Source organism: Amblyomma maculatum, chromosome 1 (genome assembly GCF_055883805.1).
Source record: "Amblyomma maculatum isolate TAMU_Amacu chromosome 1, ASM5588380v1, whole genome shotgun sequence".
Classification (NCBI taxonomy): domain Eukaryota; kingdom Metazoa; phylum Arthropoda; class Arachnida; order Ixodida; family Ixodidae; genus Amblyomma; species Amblyomma maculatum.
In genome coordinates, this window is record NC_139344.1 from 492,730,375 (window position 1) to 492,747,351 (window position 16,977).

The window sequence follows — 16,977 nt, forward strand, 5'->3', positions numbered from 1 at the left end:
TCATACCGGACATGACCTGTCCGATATAAACCCGTTTAAGTTTCATACAGGACTGGTCCGCCCTGTTTCACATCAATACCGGATTGGGATGTCATGTATAAGTTGCATACCGGAAATGGTATGCCCTGTATTAACTCTATACCGGACTGGACAGTCCGGATTGAGATTCATACCGGACATGACCTGTCCGATAAAAAACCCGTTTAAGCTTCATACAGGCCTGGTCACACCGTATCAAATTTATACGGGATAATACAGGACCGGTTTAAACCCGTTTGTCGCGATTTGGGATTTTTCACTAGGGGTATACTGAAGTTCACGCATCATTAGTATATACCAGCGTCTGCCTGTAAACAGATGTAATTGCTCCTTGTAAGCAATATACGGCCATACAACTCGCATTTTCACTTCGAATGATTAGAAAGAGACCGACATCAGTTTCTGCGAGCTCATAAAAGAGAAACAGCCCGCGCAAAGAAAGCAAATCCAACCGCAGGGCGCGAGCGGCTGTCAACAAAACTACGGATAAAAAAAAAAGGCCATGTGGAAAGCAATAAGATGATTTCTTCAACCCGCATAGGGCAGCAGAACATGCTGGCGAAAGGATCTGTTAATTATTAACAGGTTTTCCAATCCCACAGCCGCACAAGTTCGGCCACTTGAGGCCGTAAAATTAAGTCGTACAATTACGTACTCGACAATCCGATATGTAGAATGGCTATTGAGAGTGAAATTCCACACAGTGCGATACTTATGGAAAAGACAATTCGACTCAAAGCCCCCTGAAGCGCCGAAATCAAAAACGGCGCCGTTACGTATGCTAGCGCAGCGGATCCCGTGTGCTTCAATATGGCGGCGTCGGCGAGGTTGTCTCCACCCTGGACGGCGGCGCTGACATCAAGGCACCCTAGAGGTTGTTCACGTTCAGCGCCTAAACCCTATTACGACCTTGCCGTCTTGCTCACGTCCCGCGGGTAATTGTGAAGAGGAAGAAGTACACGAGGAACATTCCAGGCAGTGACATCGTGATCGCTGCGCGTGTTGGACCTGACGATGTTCGCTGTCGCTGTGCTCGCCGCTGATCTGCCCTGTCCTGCTGATCTGCTCAATAAACCCCCATCTTACAATAGTTAAACATTGAATGTATTATTTTTGCGTCAAATTGAAGCCTATGGTCCGTAGGAAAGAAATGAGAAAAACCTAAATCAGTTACACAATTTTGCCAATTGTACATTGAATTAGCGTCGGGAACAGCGGCACCATCGATCAAGCTCCAGGTTGCTGAACGTATTCAAACATGGTCCGTATATTTACTATTTGAAGTGCTCGTTCACGCAACCAAACACGCTCTCTTCCTCCAGCAACAAAACGACAACCGGTACAACGTACAACTATGAACTCATTGGCGGTATTATTTTCCGCATCTGCAATAGCAGGTTTTTTTTTTCATTTGCTGGCCAGGCAATCCGAAATAAAGCGTGAAATAATCGTTGCCATTCGCGTACCTCCATGGTCTTTCAGAACCCGTACGCCAGCCAAATGCGGCCATACGAGCGGTAGGTCAGCTGGATCGTAATTAACGGGATTTTTGTGCTTCCTAGAAAGAACCACAATTTGATGGTTAGAAAGTAAAAGCAGTCTATTGCAGTCTCTTCCTGTTCATCGAATAATAAAGTTGAGACTTCGGAGAAATGCAAATCTGTCTAAATATTTATGTGCCATACCTATCTCGTACCTATAATTCGTGTCTGGAACATACCATGCGCTAGAAAATGCTAGAAAGGCAGTATGGAAAGAATGTTTATGAAACAATTCATCAACGTTCATTTAATAGTGTTTTCACATTCTTAATTAGGGAATTTGTAATGTGGACATCGAGAAGTTTATCAACCGCGTCTAGAGTGCACTGCTAAAACGTTTGTTAAGAATAATCTCTAATCTCTCTGAAAAAAGATTCCTCAGACGTCTGTTAAAAACATCTTTGAAGCATCTTTGGAAAACATCTTAGTATAGACGTCCTAGAAACGCTTTCTGAGAAACTTCTTTTGCCGACATCTATGAGCCGTTTTGTTCAAGCACGACATGTTTGTAAACCTCCAGAGTTGTTTACACCAAGTTTATAGGATGTTTTTGCTGCGCGGGTATCAACTGCACATTTAAAGGGAAGTCATGCTCCAGCTCCAGCCTCTTTCTTTCTGCGTCTGTTTTTCCTGTGTGCTTCTTCTTGGCTGGTTAGCCTTTATTCATGCAAGCTCATGCTTCCGTACAATTTTCTTTTCCACAGGTTTAGTGACCAGATGAAGCTGTGTTGGGTGGACGACCGCGGGCAGGTTCACCTATTGCTTGGTGGCGACGTGTGGGCACCCGTCTGCCAGCTGGACCCACTGGTAGGAGACCCTTTTAAAAGCTCAAATTAGATCCAACGGCTCAGCAGGACGCACAGATTAGGAGAAACCGCTATCACAAGTAAATGTATCTAGTTATTTTACCTATTTATTTACATGACATATAGTATATCATAATATTATGCAGCGGTGACGTAGGGGTAGAATATCCGCCTAGCATGCAAGAGGATCGTGGTTAGAATCCCAGTGCCGCGCATTCTCCACCGGATAAAAAAAATCCGCGTGTCGATGGAATTGTATACACAGATTTGGGGTGCAACCTGAGGCCTGTGAACACTTACGCAACGCACTTCCTCACCAGAACAGCAATTGGCCACCCTGGTGCAATAATTGGCCGCAACCTCCCATGATTATTTCTATAAAACTTCGGCCTTCAGTCCCCAGCGGCTGCGGAACAACTGACCACGGCGGGGTCAGACCTGTGACGCAGCAGGGGATGCTAAGAATTTCTGGTTCTGCTGGACAGGCCACCTTTGGAAACTGACCCTGACAACGTTTAAAGCTAGAACCTTAACTAGTGAAGTTAGTTTAGCAGTGCTGTTAGAGGAACTAGAGGGCTTAGTGCTTAGTGAGGTTACGTTACGAGGCCGAATGAGCCATATACTGTACTGAAGGACGGACATGTACAGTGTTATCGAGGTACACCGGAGAGGCGAAAACAAGGAGTTGGTTGCCTTGTCAGCAAATATATAGCTGGAAATACAGAATAATATTTATAGCAATAGTGAGAAGGTTGCAGGCATTGTAGCTCAGCTTAATAGGCGGTAGAAACTGAAGGCTGTACAGCTACATGTAAGGTTACTTGTAATAAGGATGACCTGACAGTTGAAAGCTTCTACAAAGATGTAAAATCAGTAATTCGGAAAGAAAAGACGCAGCATTGCACTAATTGGTGACTTCAATGCAAAGGTAGGAAAAAAAAACAGGCAGGAGACCAGGCAGTGGGTGACTATGACATTGGTTCTAGAAATAGCAGGAGGGAGTTACTATTTGAATTAGCAGTGCGCAATAACTTAAAAATCATGAATACCTTCTCCAGCATACGGAAGAACCGGAAGTGTACATGGTAAACTGCATTTGACTTCATGCTGTGTTATAACCCTGCCATTCTGCCGGATGTAGAGCTAATCGGGAGGTGCGAAGCAGCTGTGGATGGTAAGGTCTCGAATTCTGAAGAAGGAACGAATTACAGGTGAGGGAAAGGGCAGAAGAGTTCAGGATCTCGCTACACAATAGAGATTCAGCTCTAACAGTGGATGACGACATTAGACTAGTAGCAGTGATTTTAGAGATATAATTCCTGAGTGATCTGTAGAAGCAGGCGGTAGGATGGTTAGAGAGGATACTGGTAAGCTGTCTAAGAAGACGAAAGATTTGATTAAGAAACGCAAAATTATGAAAGCATCTAATCCAACAAACCAGATATAATTGGCAGAGGTATCAACGCTAATATAGGCATAAAGTGAGCTATATGAGGAAGTATAATATGGAGAAAATTGAACATGCTGTAAAGAACGGGGGAAGCCTTAAAGCGCTGAAGAAATTAGACACAGGCAAAAATCAGATTTATGTGCTAATGGACGGGCGACGTCATCCTTAATGTGGGCAAGATAGTCGAAGTAGCCGAGGAGTTCTATACTGATGTCGACTGCAGCCAAGTAGTCAAGACAATAATGAGATTGGCAGTTGGAAAAAGCGGTCAGACGTTCCGCCAGTGACGAAGGACGAGGCTAAGAAAACGTTAGGAAATATGAAAAGGGGAAAACAGTAAGAGGATCACGTAATTGTAGATTTGTTGAAAGACGGGGGGATATTGTGCTAAGAAAACTGGCCACCATGTATACGCTAGGCCTGGTGTCACCGAAGGTACCGCTATCATGGAAGAACGCAAGTATTATCTTAATTCACAAGAAAAGAGACGCTGAGGACATGAAAAATTAGACCAATAAGCTTACCGCCTGTTACGTATAAAGTATTTACTATGGCAATCGCTAATATAACCAGGACAACCTTAGACTCCAATCAAGCAAAATATCAAGCAGGTTTTCGGAAAGCGTATATCTAGTATCGATCATATCCATACCATAAACCAGGTGACGGAAAAATGCTCGGAATATAACCAGCCCTTATACATAGCACTCATCGCTTACGAAAAAGCGTTTGACTCAGTAGAAGCCTCAGCGGCCATGCGGGAATTGCGAAATCATGGTTTAGACGAGCCCTACGTGAAAGTACTGGAAGTGAGTGACCAGGTGGTATACGCACCCATAAAGGAGACAGGTGTAATAGCACTGTAATCAACACTAAAGGGACTAACTAAGGGCGATAATAACTGCAAATGAGCTCGTCGAACAAAGAATGCCGGTCGTACCCGTCAACGCTTAATTAAAGGCTAAAAAAAACATCGAGATAAAGCCGCAAATGGTGACTAGCACAATCTGGAACATTGTAATAACATAAGCGAGTGGTCGGAACCGTCGCGAAAAATCTCGGCGCATTTTGCACGAAAAGAAATGATACAGCATCATCTCGGGACTACAGACATGAATAAACAAAAACAAAGAATTGATACGCTTGCAAGATTCACAGTGATAAGGGTGTCTAAAAAAATGGCAGTGGCTAGTTTTACTATGCCTGAATATACGTAGCGTAAAGAGTATAGCGTCCGCGGCAGTGCGCTGTGGAAAGATTCAGTCTTCCATGCCTCTCTCGCTGCCGCTGTGGGAAAGCGTCTTGTCGTGCGCCACTTTTTCGAACACAACCAGCATTTCATTGAACGCATTTAAGTTCACCGGCGTTATATAATTCGTCTACAGGAAAGGAAAGTATCCCGCTATCATTCTTACTGTTTCACGATCCGGGGCGTGGCGCAGTTGTAAAACGGATCCAAGCGATGGAGGTTCGGTTGTCCGGTGGAAGCTTATTTTTAAGTATCAATTCAAGACTTCTGGTTGGTCGCTTCGAATATGGCGGCTCTCTCGCATGCGCATTGTTAACAGGCGGCGAAGAATAACGCGGAGCTTGGCTCTGGCTCGCATAGTGTAGCTTTACGCTGCAAACGAACATGCAGATTCGAATGATTCGCGGCATTGCTCCCCCTTCCAAATCATGAAAAATGGCTTAGCTCTGCTATGCCTTGTTACATTTTGAGTCGCGAGTGCCTGGGGTAGCGTACCGCTGCCCGCTGTTATTACGTGCGGCGCGCGGCCCCTCGGTAGCGTTGGCCTGGCGAGCTCCGTGGACGGCGGACGGCATCAAAGGTGCCAGCAAAGACGAGGCGTCTGTTAACGAAACAACCTTTACTGCAATGTATATTGCGCAAAAAGACGAGACAAAGAGGAGAAGTGGACAACGACGGCGCAGAACTGACAACTGAATTTATTCGAAGAACGGAAGAGTATATATATAAGTACACACACTTGTTGTACCCACATGAGCATAGTCAAAAATGCATAAAAATCTATATCAACACAGTAAAACTCCCCCCATCACACGCACGTGGTGAAAACTGCCGACGCACTAACGATTGTGCAGCATGGTCATCTCAATTTCTGTCAATGCGACGGACGTTTTACTAACACAAACATTTTGCTTTCGGTTAATATGGAACGCCTCGGCGATTTCTCGAGTAGTCTGGTCTTTATGAAGAAACAATATATTAGTATCAACGAAGAAAGGTACACACTCACACGCGTTACAATGTTTTGCTAAGTTAGTATCATTCTTTTTTAAGGACTGCGCATGCTCCATCAGCCTAATGTTGATGCAACGGCCTGTCTGCCCAATATACGTACGGCCACAGGACAATGGTATTTGGTATACTACACCCATCCTACAACTAATGAAACCCTTGGCGTGATTGACCTGGCATCTGTTCTTACTTCTTGTGCCCCCCAGCTTTCTTTGAACCGCTGCACCTACCTTGCCAATCTTATTAGGGGCTGAAAACAACACCTGTATGCCATATTTTGCGCCTACTTTTTTAAACCGATGTGATAATGCATTATATAAGGCACAACTGCAATTTTATTTCTTTCATTTTTTCTTTCTATCTGTCCGGAACACTTCAGAGAACGCAGAACCTTATCAGCTCTAGCTACAAGTACTGAGTCTGGATAACCAGCCTCCCTACATCTGTTAGCTTGGATTTCAAGGCTATTATACATTTGATGTGCACAAGACTTATTGACAGCCATCCTAAAACAAGCTGTTACTATTCCAGATTTAACAAGTTTGGAGTGACATGACTTGTAGTTTAAAAGAGGCTTTACACTCCTAGGAGAGTACTGCCAACACACATGATTCATATTAAAAGTCAACTTTAAATCTAAAAATTGCAAAACATTTTTCTGAGGAACCTCAAAGGTGAACTTCAGTCCTGTACCATTCCGAGCAAAAATGTCAAGAATTTGAGGCACATTTACAGCATCCAAGGATCTAACTAAAACAAGAAAATCATCTACGTATCGGAATATACGAATGATCTTTCCTGTTAGGTCGCTCTCTATTTTTCGGTCGACATAACTAAGATAAATGTTACTGAGAACGGGGGCTACTTTAGCGCCTATGCACACGCCAGACTTCTGCATGAATAATTTATCGTCCCACATTACATAGGTGTTCTGAAGATAAAATGACAAAAGTTCCAGGAAGGAACCAACAGTTATACCGCACTCATTTCGAAATAAACACTCATCATTATCCTCTGTGATGCAATTCTTCACACATTGTAGAAGTTGATTATGAGGAAGAGAATAAAACAAGTCAACCACATCTATGCTAAAGCCAGAGCAAGAAGCCATATTCTCGTTGAAAAGATGCTTTACAACGGTCTCTGAGTTAGGCACAAGAAACGGGTCAATAACGGAAAGTGCTGACAAATGATTGTTAAGGTAAGACGATACGACTACTCGCCAAGTCTGGCGCTCAGAAACTATTGCCCGGAAAGGGATGCCAGGCTTATGCGTTTTTGCTGAAAAGAAAATTTCAAGAACTGGAAGTTCAGCTTTCTTTACTTTGCTTGCCAAATTCTCTGAAGTGTTCCGGACAGATAGAAAGAAAAAATGAAAGAAATAAAATTGCAGTTGTGCCTTATATACATGCATTATCACATCGGTTTAAAAAAGTAGGCGCAAAATATGGCGTACAGGTGTTGTTTTCAGCCCCTAATAAGATTGGCAAGGTAGGTGCAGCGGTTCAAAGAAAGCTGGGGGGCACAAGAAGTAAGAACAGATGCCAGGTCAATCACGCCAAGGGTTTCATTAGTTGTAGGATGGGTGTAGTATACCAAATACCATTGTCCTGTGGCCGTACGTATATTGGGCAGACAGGCCGTTGCATCAACATTAGGCTGATGGAGCATGCGCAGTCCTTAAAAAAGAATGATACTAACTTAGCAAAACATTGTAACGCGTGTGAGTGTGTACCTTTCTTCGTTGATACTAATATATTGTTTCTTCATAAAGACCAGACTACTCGAGAAATCGCCGAGGCGTTCCATATTAACCGAAAGCAAAATGTTTGTGTTAGTAAAACGTCCGTCGCATTGACAGAAATTGAGATGACCATCTGCACAATCGTTAGTGCGTCGGCAGTTTTCACCACGTGCGTGTGATGGGGGGAGTTTTACTGTGTTGATATAGATTTTTATGCATTTTTGACTATGCTCATGTGGGTACAACAAGTGTGTGTACTTATATATATACTCTTCCGTTCTTCGAATAAATTCAGTTGTCAGTTCTGCGCCGTCGTTGTCCACTTCTCCTCTTTGTCTCGTCTTTTTGCGCAATATACATTACTGTCCATCATGGTTCACCAACTCGCCCAATCAGCCGTTCTTCTACAAACCTTTACTGCAACATCATGAAGAAACGGGCAGTGAAGCTGACCCGCAGAGATTACAGACACTCTCACACAGCTGGTGTCTAGCGTCGTGCCAACGGCGCGTCAAAGTAGTCTCTATCTCAGCGGAGTCGGCCGCTGCTTTTTATAGTTTTTCCAGTTCACAGGGAAAGGGTAAACCCACACAGGAAAGGGAGAGCCAAACATGTTGGTTCACGACGAATGACTCAATCGCAGGTGTTCCGACCTCATCCCCTCCACCTCCTGCAGACGGGCGAGGGCGGCGCCCTCTCTCACGAGCTCCAGGCTTGGCCGGCGTTTGCACACACACACGCACGCACACACATTTGGCGCGTGGCAGGAACACGTCGAGTCTTGCCCGCGGGAGGAAGCGTTGAGCGGCCGATGAACGGCGTCGAAATGGCCGATCCGCTCGCGGTTCTGCATGTTGCTATGCGGTGGCCGCGTCAGCTGTCCCACTCCTCGGTGGAGAAACGTAACAGACTGCCCCGCCGGGGAAGGAAGATCCCGAAGGGCAGGGGACTGCATTCGCTGTCCGGAGGGATCGGGATGTTGCTGCTAGCCGGGGTCGTCCAACTCAGCTTCTCTTGAGCTCAAACAGCCTGAAGAAGTCCTTGGCAAGTCCGGGTTTCCAAGGCACTCTGTAACTTGTCTTCAGGAGAGATTTCTGACAACCTACAGCATCACAACCACGCTAAAAACTGAACCGGTCAGCCAGCAAGCACGGCACAAACTTCACTAAGTTTTGCCAAACTATTTCCCTCTTATGCCCCCATCTACATTAAAGGGCAGCTTAGCAGCACTTGGAACGCGTCCACAAATTTGAAAATCGCATTTTCAAAACAGCATTTCAAACAAAGATAATACAATACAAATGTTCAAAATCCTATGCCAGGAAGAAAAACACCAAGAAGTGAAAACTGAGGCTTCTTCTCACGTCATGGGCTTCGACTTAAGCCATCGGCATTACCGTTGAGATCACCCTTTTCACTAAAGCTTCGGCTGTCCGTTTCCCGGAACAACCGTACCTTCCTGTTTCTGCGCAAAGAAACATACGAGCATGAGTCACTCGCTCTTCTAAACAACCTATCCCTCTCCTTACGGGTTGCGCACCAGTCACGCATTTTCTGGGCACGGGAGCATTTCTGCCTTTGGGATAGTCGCTTTCTTTTGAGCGATAGCTTCCACTTGCTCCATTCTTTCTCGCGCCTGCCTTTCCGTTTTTTTCTACGGCAGCACTGAAACACATGCTTTGCGCTTTCTTTTCGCAATCTTTGGAGTTTGCTCTCCTTACGATGGCAGCATTCTTTCTCGCGCCCGCCCTTTCGCGCTTTTCGTCGGCAGCGCTGGAATACTAGCCTTCTGCTTTCTTTTTGAAACCGTTTGAGTTTGCTCTGCTTACGATGGCAGCATTCTTTCTCGTGCCTGCCCTTTCGCGTTTTTCGGCGGCAGCACTGGAATACTAGCCTTCTGCTTCCTTTCTGCAATCGTTTGCGTTTGCTCTCCTTACGATGGCAGCATTCTTTCTCGCATCTGCCTTTCCGCGTTTTTCGGTGGCAGCACCTGAACACTCTAGTCCCACTTTCTTTCGGCGCGAGCTCTGGCAAGCTAGCGGTAACCGGAGCTAGTAGGACACCGGTGTCATCGAATTGGTCAAAGCAGTCAAAGTGCGGTGCCGCGTCTGCATCGAGGCCAGCAGCGCATGACTCACCTTCAGACAAGTCCGAACAACAACTGCTCACGCCAGTCGCGTCAATCCCCCTTCTAGGCATTTGCTCTGGCGGCTTGCCACTCAGTGCGTCGCCTCGCTCAGAGCTAACCGGGGCACGATCAAGCTCCTTCGACAGCTGGGGCGCTTCGGATTGCGTGAGGGTCATATGTGCTACGTCCGCGTTCGCACTGGGGTTGCTTTCGCGAATACAACCTAGCTTGGTATCAGGGCACGAACGATTCTGACTCTGCTCTAGACGTTCGCTGTCGCCTTCGCAAGTCTCGCTCTCTACAGCGGACGCACACTCCTCGTCGGTCTGCCCTGGCTGATCACAACTCGCGGGCTGCGCAGTTTCCCTGATCGGCCCTTCGTTTTTCTGCGTGCCCTGCTCTACGACACAGCTGATTTCGGAAACTGAAAGTTTCTCCTCTCCTAGCTCGTTTTTAGCTCCGTCGCGCTCTACACAAGCTTCTGCATTGAGAGGCGGTTCAGTTATTACCAGTTCCTCACTCTCATGTGATGGAACTGTATCTCCTACAGCTACTTGGGTTGGCGTGCAGTTCACCACGCTTAACGGCGTCACTTCGGACTTCTCGCCGATTAAGCCTGTGCTAACCGTCTCAGCTAGTGGCTCGACCAAGTTAACACGATGCTCTTCTGTTCGAGAATCGGTCAGCTCACTACTGCGGTCACGTTGCTCGGCCGCTTCCCCAAGCTGTGTCTCACACTCCGGTGCAAGTTCGATTTGCTTCGGAATTTCCGCACTGTCTAGCCATTCACTTACAGCGGCTTTCAACTGATAGGCCAAATCAAAGTATGACTTGTCACATTGTTTCTCGCTCTCATATCTCTTCCGAAGATCATGAGGCGTTATCTGATATCGTATCAGCAATGAATCTTTTAGTTCATCGTAATTTTGCAACCGGTCGCCAACTAATCGCTTCATTTCTTCCGACGCTTCAGCGGAGAGAAGAGCTACCAACTTCAGCGCCCAACTACCTCGCTCGAAGCGTTTACTTCTACAGACATTCTCGAAGTCTGCCAAATAATCTACCATATCCTCGGCGATGAGGAATGGTGGCGTACCATCTCGCGGTATCGAACCGTTACGCTGAATGGCACTGAAAGCGTCAAACTTTTCCACGCTCATTCGATGTGCTGAAATCTCCAGCTGGATCAGTTTCCTTACGAGGGCGTCCTCTTTCTCGTGACGTTCCCTACGCACACGATCCTCTTGACGTTCGTCAATGATCTCAAGGCATTCCGAAAGCTCGTCATCTTCAGCTTCCAACTCAAGAATAGCCTTTAACACTTCTGGTTTTCTGAGTTTGTCTGACAAATTCAGACCCAACTCCTCCGCAAGCTCCAGCAATTTCGGTTTGCGCAACGACTTCAAATCCAAATTCATGGCTGTTCCGAGTGCTGCCTTCTCTACTGCCCACTACTACCTTGCTGCAATTAACCCAGCAACAACGACAACACCATTACCAGCTCTGTTCTCTACTTAACAAAAGCCTGGCAAAACTCAGTAGAAGTCCCGCACTCACCAAACCTCGCAGCCAAGAATCCAACGCAGTCGTTCCGCTGCAGGCAACCAGTCATCACAAAGGGCTCGTTGCACTGCTCCCGCCTTTCCGCTGAGCTGCTTTGATTCACGAGTCACGCCTCGGACATCTCCGCTCTTCCCACCAGATGTTGCACCTCGGTCAGGCCTGGCTCGTTTCACCGACCACGGTCACTGCTTGGTCGTCCTCGTCTCTCCGCTTTCCGCTGTTCACCAGTTGTTGGACGACGGTATCGCCTGGCTCGTCCCTCCAACCACGGTTACGGCTTGGTCGTCGTCATCCCACCGATGCCTACCAGTTGTTACATTTTGAGTCGCGAGTGCCTGGGGTAGCGTACCGCTGCCCGCTGTTATTACGTGCGGCGCGCGGCCCCTCGGTAGCGTTGGCCTGGCGAGCTCCGTGGACGGCGGACGGCATCAAAGGTGCCAGCAAAGACGAGGCGTCTGTTAACGAAACAACCTTTACTGCAACATCATGAAGAAACGGGCAGTGAAGCTGACCCGGAGAGATTGCAGACACTCTCACACAGCTGGTGTCTGGCGTCGTGCCAACGGCGCGTCAAAGTAGTCTCTATCTCAGCGGAGTCGGCCGCTGCTTTTTATAGTTTTTCCAGTTCACAGGGAAAGGGTAAACCCACACAGGAAAGGGAGAGCCAAACATGTTGGTTCACGACGAATGACTCAATCGCAGGTGTTCCGACCTCATCCCCTCCACCTCCTGCAGACGGGCGAGGGCGGCGCCCTCTCTCACGAGCTCCAGGCTTGGCCGGCGTTTGCACACACACACGCACGCACACACATTTGGCGCGTGGCAGGAACACGTCGAGTCTTGCCCGCGGGAGGAAGCGTTGAGCGGCCGATGAACGGCGTCGAAATGGCCGATCCGCTCGCGGTTCTGCATGTTGCTATGCGGTGGCCGCGTCAGCTGTCCCACTCCTCGGTGGAGAAACGTAACAGCCTGGATCTACGTAGCGAAAAGTGGTGACTACCTCGGTATCAGAAGAAGTTAATTTCTCGAGTCTTTTGCGCCGTTCGCCAGCAGCTAAACTCTCCTTGGGTTCCTTGACGAGCGTGACTAAGTTCACCGGGGTTCTATGATTCGTTTACAGGAAAGGAAAGGCGCAACATCTGCCACTCGCGGCAGGCAAGAAGCGCCGCCCGGCGGCGTTGGAGCGCACTCGTTCCCGCTTGGTCCTCATAGCTGACGGCAACTGGGGGACGTCACAACTTCACATCACCCTAATTGAGTGACTTAACTATTTTAGTGTTTGCTACTTTCAAACTGCGCGCCAATCGCAGAATCTGTCACGCGCGGAATCCCGATATTAACCTGCTCCTGTGCCAGCTGCATCCACTTGACCCCTGCGAACTTCTTAATCTCATCCGCCCACCTAACTTTCTGCCGCCCCCTGCTACGCTTTCCTTCCCTTGGAATCCAGTTTGTTACCCCCTCTCGTCGCACTACATGTCCTGCCCATGTCCATTTCTTCTTAATTTCCACTGGAATGTCGGTAACTTGATAGATGGATTTATTGAAAGGAAAAGGCAGAGAGGTTGGCCCGAATAATTCAAATCTGGCCTGCTACTCTGCACTGGGGAAGGTGAAGGAGAGAAGAAAGAAGGTCATGATGGGTGACGATGTGGGAGAAGGTATATGAAATATATATACAGACACAGCAGCTTGTTTTACAAACGTGAATCAAGTCCGCTGGCACTCAAATAACGGCAAAGAGCGCGCACTGCCTGGACGCCCTTCCCCTTGTCCTGCCAAGCGCCCAGCAGCAGTTCCTCCGACAGAGGCCTCTTGTCTAAACGCTTCAAGGAAGCAGCTAGCACATTTCTTTCGTTCGCATACTCTGGGCACACCAATAATACATGGTCCACAGTCTCTGGGATGCCACAAGTTGAACATTCCGGTGAGTCCATCTGTCCAATTAAATGTAGGTACTTGCGCGTGAAAGCCACGTTTAAACGAAGTCGATGTATCAAGCATGTCTGATGACGCGGAACAATAAATTTAAATGTTCGATCGAGCCTTCTCAGACGGATGTGTCGGGCGTCTGGTTGAGCCCAGTAAGTTGCTGTAGTAGGCGAATATGTCTACTTAGGACAGGTAGTAACCGCAGATCCGGACCATGAAAAGGAAATAACACGAAGAATACGATTGGGATGGAGCGCATTTGGCAAGCACTCGCAGATTATGACTAGCAGCTTACCGGTATCGCTCAAGAGTAAAGTATAAAACAGTTGCATCTTGTCTGTACTCACCTATGGGGCTGAAACGTGGAGACTAACCAAGAGAGTTCTACTTAAGGTGAGGACAACCCAGAGGGCTATAGAACGAAAAACGGTAGGGGTAACATTAAGAGATAGAAAGCGTGCAGGGTAACTTGAGTTATTTCTCTGACCCACTCTGCACGCTTTCTATCTCTTAATGTTACCCCTACCGTTTTTCGTTCTATAGCCCTCTGGGTTGTCCTCACCTTAAGTAGAACTCTCTTGGTTAGTCTCCACGTTTCAGCCCCATAGGTGAGTACAGACAAGATGCAACTGTTTTATACTTTACTCTTGAGCGATACCGGTAAGCTGCTAGTCATAATCTGCGAGTGCTTGCCAAATGCGCTCCATCCCAATCGTATTCTTCGTGTTATTTCCTTTTCATGGTCCGGATCTGCGGTTACTACCTGTCCTAAGTAGACATATTCGCCTAATACTTCCAGTATTTGGCTACCTAATGTAAACTGCTGTTCCTTCCTGAAGCTGTTGAACTTTACCTTAGTCTTCTGCATATTGAGTTTCAAGCCTACCTTTCTACTTTTCCTGTCTAGGTCATCAATCATTATTTGCAGTTCATCCCCCGAGTTGCTTAGCAAGGCAATGTCATCACCAAATCGCAGATTACTGAGGTATTTTCCATCTACCCTTATCCCTAACTGCTCCCATTCCAAGTCTCTGAAGACTTCCTCTAAACAAGCTGTGAATAGCACTGGGGAGATTGTGTCTCCTTGCCTAACACCTTTCTTTATGGGAATTTTGTTACTTTCTTTATGCAGAACTATGGTTGCTGTGCAGCCACTGTATATATCTTCCAGCACTTTCACGTACATCTCGTCTACCCCCTGATTTCGCAATGCCTGCATCACCGCCGAGGTTTCAACTGAGTCAAATGGTTTTTCGTAATCAATGAAGGGCTGGTTATATTCTGAGCATTTTTCTATCACCTGATTGATGGTATGGATATGATCGATAGTAGAGTACCGTTTCCGAAACCCTGCTTGATCCTTTGCTTGATTGCAGTCTAAGGTTGTCCTGATTCTATTAGCGATTACCTTAGTAAATACCTTATACGTAACAGACAGTAAGCTGATTGGTCTGTAATTTTTAATGTCCTTAGAGTCCCCTTTCTTGTGAATGAGGATAATGTTTGCATTCTTCTATGGTTCCGGTACCGTCGATGACACCAGGCACTGCGTATACAGAGTGGCCAGTTTTTCTAGCACGATATTCCCCCCCATCCTTCAGCAAATGTGTAGTTATCGGATCCTCTCCAGCTGATTTCCCCCTTTTCATAGTTTCTAAGCCTCTCTTGACCTCGTCCTTCGTCGCTGGCGGAACGTCTGAATGTTTTTCCCTACCGCCTATCTCATTACGGTCCTGACTACCTTGGCTGCTGTAGAGATCTGTATGGAACTCCTCGGCTACTTTGACTATATTTTCCATATTAGTGATGACGTTGCCCACCTTGTCCCTTATCGCATACATCTGGTTTTTGCCTATGCCCAATTTCTTCTTTACCGCTTTAAGGCTTCCCCCGTTCTTTACAAAACAAACACAGAAGAGTAAACAAATTACGAGCAATATAAAATAGCCCTTAGCGCACGTAATAAGCATTAGGCGCACAAAACTACGATTTCTGGATGCGTCCTGCGCCCGTGAGACGCGGTCATGCCGTCGGGGATGACTTGATAATTAGGCGGTCCGGAAAGACTTTGTATCGGTCGAAGTGACGCCGCAAGAGCTTTTCACTCAGTGCGCGGCGGCGTATCGGCATCCAAACCCTGTACTCTGCGTCCTTGTGTTGCTGCTCTTTGATGCGCAGCCGGGCGAGGCGACGTCGGGGGCACGGTGGAAGTTCCATCGTGGTCGGGGGTGTCTTGTGTCACGTGCGGGAGCATAGCATCGAGCGTCGTCGTGGGCTGCCTGCTGTACACAAGCATGCGCCGGGTAGCTCTGGTTGTCTCCTGGATGGCAGTGTTATATGCGAAAATCACGTACGGCAAGATGGCGTCCCAGGTCTTGTGTTCAGCATCGACGTACATGGCAATCATATCCGCGATTGTTTTTTCAGCCTAGGGAAAAGCTCAAGCTCGGACTTTTTCTAACAGACTGTAACTAACCTTTCTCCGCCGGGTACTGCAATTAACGGGTCCAGTGTCCTTTGCTCTTTTCTTTTTGCGTCAACTGGTGACGGGGCACAAGGACGCCTCGACCAATTTGATACCACTGGTTTAGCTTGCTGAGATGAAACCAGCCATGCGTGTATCTTGCGGTGCTGGTTTTGCGCCTGTTATTTTTGTCTCGTTAATTCCTAACTCCTTCATTAAAATAATATCTCAACATGGTTTCAGTTTGAACCAATCGTAAAGTCCAGCCGTCGCAGAAATGATGTAAAGACGACACTTTTACGTACAGCGGAAACAGTTTGCACGCTTAACGGCTTCTGTTTTCTGCCTAGCCAGCAAAACAATGCATCGCTAATTCAATAAACAAAACAATGCCACATAAAATATATTTATTTGTAGTGCTCCAAGTAAGCTCACTTTAAATGTTGCGCCAAAGATTTCTCATCATTTCATCTTGATTGCCCCAACATTCCATACTAAAATCATTGCTATAGATGTTCTTTTGAGCAAATCATCTTCATAAATGGTTTTATGATATGGCAATGCATATGCAGGCGATTCAGCTGTGATGTTGTCTGGCATGCAGTTATTGTAGAACCGCTGTAAGGCCGCGGTGGCCTATTCTCTAATGTTTCAGCGCGCGTGCCACAGAAATCGGCGATGGAGACTTCCACAAGCTTCCAGAAAGCGACGAGATCGATTATGCAATCTGGGCCACCGCGCCGCGCCTCCTCGCCCTCGTCGACATGGGCTGAGTCACGCTTGCATTCCCCCGCAGGTACCTGGCTCTCCTCCTCGCTTCGCGCTGGAAGGCCACGCGTGCTGACGATATTCGAGTAGGTTCCATGCCTTTCTAGAAGGCCGAGGGGGTAGGCATAGCTTTGGCAGCGCTAAGCTGTTTCCGCTCCTCCTTCGCGCCTTTTCTGCGTTGGCTATTTAAGAGCGTGCCACGCAGCCATCGGCGGTTCTGGTTCTGATTCAGGTTTGATTCTCGCTCAGAGAAGACAACGTAGCAGGCAGGCCCAACACCAC

General features: G+C 47.2%; 1 protein-coding gene across 1 annotated transcript in view; it reads left to right on the forward strand.

Moving 5' to 3' along the window:
- The window catches only part of LOC146210257 (WD repeat and HMG-box DNA-binding protein 1-like), a 184,493-nt gene extending 167,722 nt beyond the window's left edge, over positions 1–16,771 (forward strand). Inside the window, exons 5-6 of the mRNA XM_084582131.1 lie at positions 2,285–2,387; positions 16,724–16,771. Of these exons, the coding sequence (XP_084438257.1) occupies positions 2,285–2,387; positions 16,724–16,771 (151 nt within the window). The remainder of the gene's footprint in view (positions 1–2,284; positions 2,388–16,723) is intronic.
- The last annotated feature ends 206 nt before the right edge of the window (positions 16,772–16,977 follow it).